Here is a 6,000-nt window from a genome sequence, read left to right on the forward strand (position 1 = left end):
TCCCCCTCCCTCCCCCCCTGTCACCCCACCCTGAAGAGTGGGCTAGGAGCCCCTATCTAAAACTGTCACTTTGCTTCATCAGCACACAGCGAATGACCGTTGGCGGATATGTACGTGTGCGCGTGCGCAGTTTGTAAAAAAAATGAATAAATATAACCGTATGCATGTGTTCGCGCACACACACACACACACACACACACACACACACACACACACACACACACACACACACACCTTTTTTGGTATTTGGAACCGCGAAGCTTTTCCGTTAAAGTTAAACGTTCGCAAAGTTACGACCTTTTGAAAAAACGACGACCACTCACTCATACTATGGTTAGAGCGTTTACAACCGGTGATAAAAATTGTATTTTCTTAGTATTATATTACATTTTTTAGAGACCACCAGGGCTGTGATAAGTGTTTTATTTAGTTATAAAAATCAACTCAATCTGTTTTTTCTTCTTTCTTTTTTTCTGGAAACTTCAGTTCCGAGCGTTTGAATTCGTCGGAGACGGTTAACGGGAGCGGGACGGTTCTCACCTCCTGGAGCGGTTTGCATCGTCGGGTTTTATGGACGACCGGCAGCGACGGGTCTCGTCTCGTTGTGCGTCTTCAGGGAGCGGGTCCCCTTCACTCCGGGTCCGATGGGTTTGCCATCTTAACTAACTTCTGTCTCTACCCAGCCTCTTTCCCCAGCAGACGGGCTGCTCGGCTGCTCTCCGGGTCTGAAGTGCCACGGTCAAGAGGGACGGAAGCGCTGCTCGACTTCCGGTTAGAGCTTTCAATGTAAGTATCTGGAGCGCGGCGAGGCAAAATGTCAACAAAGAATTGTACTTTTTGTACTTTTTATATTGTACTCCTGAAATTTGTATTTGATTAGAATTAAATAAATATACAATTATCCAAGATAGTATAACGATTACAAAAACAAACATGTTAACATTAGACATCGAACAAATATGAACAGGTTAACAATAAAATATGAACAGTCATGATCATTAAATACAAACAGGTCAACAGTTATGATTTTGAAATATAAACAGTCATGATCATAAAATATAAACAGGTCAACAGTTATGTACATATTTTAATTATAATTTAAGGTGCTTAGCACCAGTACAGACAAGCAGCTGGGTACTCAAAATCTGTTTTAAAACGTGTATGAATACATTTAATCAGCTTTAGCTATTATAACTTTTAATAATAATATTTATAAATTAACATAAGTCTTTAGATGAAACAAACTGTGAATAGCAGAAAATATACATCTTCCTACGGAGATATTATTTTTTTTTAAAGTGTACCATATATTCTGCATACCAAAACATAGTAACTAAGTACATTTACTTAAGTAGTGTACTTAAGTAATTTTATTTCCTTTTATTTCAAGTGTTTCTGAAGTATATTCTTGATTTTGCTTCAATACGTACATTTACTTAATACTTGTGTATTTTGTCATGCCAGAATGACGAACAAATTGTTGCAAAATATGTAAGTATTAATAACACAACTGCATTTATTCTTAATCACACTATATTTCTTGGTGTGTTTTGTTGCACACATCCAGCAACTGTTGACGGATGCCAGCTTTTGTTTTGAAGGCGGGACCACATCGACTTCCTGCGACGTTGCGCGCGCTTTGACTCGGGAGGCTCGCGCTGCTCGTTTCCACATGCTAATCATTAACAGCGGAGCATTACGTCAGGGGCTTGGCAGCGCGAGGAAGCCCTAAAATAGTGAAGGGTAGGAGGGGGGATAAATAATATAAGTGGCAAAATATACTTTATATACATATTTATTATTGTATTAGTATATATTGTAATACATACTTTAATAAACTACATGTATTTCACACTTAGCTAAGACCCTATTTTTTTTTTTCAATTATTGTACTTAATTATTCCCTGAATATGTATGATGAACTCACTATATGATGATGATTTTATAGAATATGATGTAAACGAGTACGTTAACTTTGAGTACTCGAGATTTGAGCGGGACGCCTGTTTAAATGTAAAGCCACACGAGGGAGCTCTGCGGCTCCCTCGTGTGGCCGACCTATGTTATTACATTGCAGTGACGTCATCCACTGAACTAAACATTATTGACTTTTGACCGGATGAAAAACGTTTTTGATGAAAAACAGTTTTGTTTCAGTATTTCTTTTCAAGTATTTAAAAAAATATATTTTTTATTTTGCCCATTCGAAGCTTTAATTTTCGATAAACAAGAATATACATATAAATGTAACACATAACTCATTCCTGATATCACAAATTTATAGAATAAAAAATAAAATACAAATAATGATTTTATTTTTGGGTTCACAATTAAATATTTTTGGACTGATGGAGCTATAACAAATGTAGACAATGGAAACAATGGCATTCATATTTCATCGGGAAATATGCGTCTGCGTAAAACCAGAGTATAAATAACCCTTAATGACAATACACAATACTACAGTATATAAATACTCCAAATTAAGAGTTATTATCTAAAAATAATTACTTATAAACTCAAAATACTAGTTATACATTTTAAATAATGACTTAGCATTTCAAGGTGATAAACCGTCTCGAAATGTTGATTTAGTACCTCAAAATAATGAGTTATCATCTCATACTAATTTATTAGATCACAAAATAATGACATATAAACTCAAATAAAGACTTTAAAAGATATATAAGATAATATTTCTAAATAAATGACTCAGATCTCAAAATAATGAAGTAGTGTCTCATTAAAATCACTTCTATCTTTATTTTGTTTCCATCATTTCTATCAAGACACAAACACATTTAACATTTTTGCCTGAACTGTTTCTTCAGTTTGAGTTGAATGTGACTCCTTCACACGGGGAGCAGATGATGAGCTTCTTTCAGAGATCCACATCCAGATCCTGATTCTTAAAGCTCCTCATCAGAGCCACCGGGTCGGATTCTGGTAAAACCAGATGACATTATGCAGGTTCACCACAACCTCCTTCAGCTTAGACTCCAGTGGAGCATCCAGCAAAGATCAGTTCATTGTGGCCAGACCCGGATCCAGCAGATACTAGTGGTTTTGTGACCTAACTTCCTGTGAAGAAGAAACTTTATTTTGAAAAGTTACTCCTCGTATATTAACACAACGACAACACGAGAGGGGAAGGTCTGTCATTGATCGGTGAGAACATGTTGCAACAATAAGTTCTGTTGTAAACAAAGTGCACGTCAGTCAAACACACACAAACAAAGACACAAACACACACAAGCAAACACACACAGTGTCACATGGATCTTTATTTTTCTTTGATTAAAAAGTATCTGTAATAAACAGTTTACATAAAGTGACAACGGTGGTGAAGAGGGCACATAACAGAAGAGCCGTTCTCAACAAGGCCACAGAGACAACGCGCACACACACAAACACACACACACACACACACACACACACACACACACACACACACACACACACACACACACAGGTGACAACAGTCTTCACACCACACAAGCTAAAGCCTCCCAAAATAAGTCTAAGTAATGAGTAAACACAAAGTCACAGAACAACAAACACTAACTGACACACAAACACCAAGTGACACTGATACCCACACATTTTTATTTGCCTCTCATGGAAATTAAGTTTCACATTATTTTTTAGTGAAGTCATATTTGGGGTTTTAATTGAGAGCAAGTTGGCACATAGAGGATAATACTAACTATTATGATTATGATTATTATTATTATTACCATTATAATAATGATGATAATGATATAATAAATTATACAAATATGATAATAATACAAATAATATTGATTATAAAAATGTTTATATATAAGAGATTAAAATATGAAATCTATTAATAAAATATTGGGATTTACATCATATTTCTCCCAACAATGATTTTGCATGATTGAAGATTTTTATATGTAAATAATTGTTATTGTTTCCTTTGAAAATACAAACGTTACGATTCTATTCATAAGTCATGGTTGACAAATAAAAGTTCTGAACAAAAGAAGAATATATATATATATATATATATATATATATATATATATATATATATATATATATATATATATATATATATTCTTCTTTTGTTTATATATATATATATATTCTTCTTTTGTTTTTATATATATATATATATATATATATATATAAAAACAAAAGAAGAATATATATATATATATAAACAAAAGAAGAATATATATATATATATATATATATATATATATATATATATATATATATATATTCTTCTTTTGTTTATATATATATATATATTCTTCTTTTGTTTTTATATATATATATATATATATATATATATATATATATATATATATATATATATATATATATATATATATATATGGATGTGAGATTCACTGGAGAAGAAAACTTGGAATCCTATAAAAGTCTGAGACAAACTATAATTTTAGAATAATTATTTCCAGTTGACTGAACTAACCTTCATCCTTTAATGAGATCATTCTACGTAAAGCACCAATGGTTCAGTTATTTCATTTGTAGCTTTTTAAAGATTAACAGACTGTAGATGTATTTAGCGCTATTGTACGTAAAAACAATAAATGTCATATTCTGAGATCAAAAAGTTGTATTCTCGTAGATTCTCCCTAATTTATTACTTTATTATCTCATGAAATCAGAAACTGTCTTTGCAAATTTATAACTTTAAAATTCCAGAAAATACCCAATCTGCAATTCTTTTTCCTGAATATAGCTACATTTTCTGTTTGTAAATTTGTTCATTCTTTCCCGTATAAATATTTGACTTGAATTTTATGTAATCTCTTGAATCTAAAGATTTAGGGCTTTATAATTTCAGAAAATATCCAATCATCCTTTTGTAAATCTGTGGGGTTTTTCTTGAAATTCTACGATCTTAATGTGAGACGTTATCCTTGTGTATCGGGTGAAAATGTGTTCATTGTTTTTCGTAAATATATGACAGAGAATTTATCATTTTAATCTCTGATTATTACACCCCTCCCACTACTCCATAATTCTAATATTTGACCTTCAATGGTCCTAATATGCCATCTTGGATATTTTACATTGCTGAGCTAAGAAAATAAAAATTATTGTAAATCTGAAGCTGTTGTTTTATAACTCGTTGTTTATTTGTGACGCGTTCTTAATGAAGAGCTTTTTAACATCATCCAGAAAGGCAAAACACTTATCATTTGAATGCTTTTTTCAGTGAGGATTCTTTCTGTTGACCTCGAGCAGCGAACACAACTCACGTGAACAAAAAGGTTAAAGTCCAGTCGACTGTCAAAATAAACAACCGGTGACTTCATCTTTACTGAGCGACAAGAGTCAACGCAGGGTAACTGCCTTTAGTGAGATGGAGATGGACGGACACACACACACACACACACACACACACACACACACACACAGGAACATGGCGGCTGGCCCGTGAAGGTGGAGGCAACGGGAGGAAGAGCTTCATCACCTTCAGCTCCGGATAAGTGCCAGAAACTCGTCGCGGGTTTTGGGATCTTCTCTGAAAACTCCTAACATGGTGCTGGTGACAGTTTTACTGTTCATCTTCTGCACGCCACGCATCACCATACACATGTGACTGTGGAGAGGAAGAGAGGGGCGGGGGAATGAAATGAAAGGAAGTGGAAGAGAAAAGAAGAGATTAGATTAAAACATTTTTTATAAATAAAAGCAAATGAAGTGTTAGAAATCTGAGTAATGGAACAGGAGTAAAAGAAGTAAAAGAAAAGAATAAACAGAAAGAGAAAGATGAGGAGACCGAACAGACAACAGGAAGTAAATGTGATCAAATTAAGGAATGGAAGTGAGATTTTTTTTATTTGTTTTAAAATTAGTGCTGTCAAATGATTGAAATATTTAATCGCGATTAATCGCAATTAATCACTAAAGTGGTGGCAAATGTTTTATTTTATTGAAAAACAACTGCCAAACAGGTCGGTTCAAAAAAAAATTACAAAGCGCACACTTCAGGTAAAC

At 33.5% G+C, this 6,000-nt stretch overlaps 2 protein-coding genes and 1 long non-coding RNA gene across 6 annotated transcripts in view; 1 reads left to right on the forward strand and 2 right to left on the reverse strand.

The window, feature by feature from the left end:
• Positions 1–921, reverse strand: part of samd4a (sterile alpha motif domain containing 4A) — a 104,573-nt gene extending 103,652 nt beyond the window's left edge. For 2 of the 4 annotated variants that reach the window (XM_068578775.1, XM_068578758.1), the window contains exon 1: positions 541–920. The gene's annotated coding sequence lies outside the window, so the exon portion shown is untranslated. Of the gene's footprint in view, positions 1–540 lie in introns of all 4 variants that reach the window. The other 2 variants (XM_068578767.1, XM_068578783.1) reach the window with 2 other exon arrangements.
• Positions 228–3,691, forward strand: LOC137786733 (uncharacterized). The gene is made up of 3 exons (XR_011077598.1): positions 228–352; positions 487–786; positions 2,832–3,691. It is a non-coding gene; the product is annotated as an uncharacterized lncRNA (long non-coding RNA).
• A 1,580-nt stretch (positions 3,692–5,271) lies between these two features.
• gch1 (GTP cyclohydrolase 1) overlaps positions 5,272–6,000 on the reverse strand; it is a 19,083-nt gene continuing 18,354 nt past the window's right edge. Inside the window, exon 6 of the mRNA XM_068578794.1 lies at positions 5,272–5,602. Coding sequence (XP_068434895.1) covers positions 5,476–5,602 — 127 coding nt within the window. The 3' untranslated portion in view covers positions 5,272–5,475. The remainder of the gene's footprint in view (positions 5,603–6,000) is intronic.

Source organism: Clinocottus analis, unplaced genomic scaffold (assembly GCF_023055335.1).
Source record: "Clinocottus analis isolate CAN_PGR_092001 unplaced genomic scaffold, fCliAna1.0.p SCAF_1, whole genome shotgun sequence".
Taxonomy (NCBI): domain Eukaryota; kingdom Metazoa; phylum Chordata; class Actinopteri; order Perciformes; family Cottidae; genus Clinocottus; species Clinocottus analis.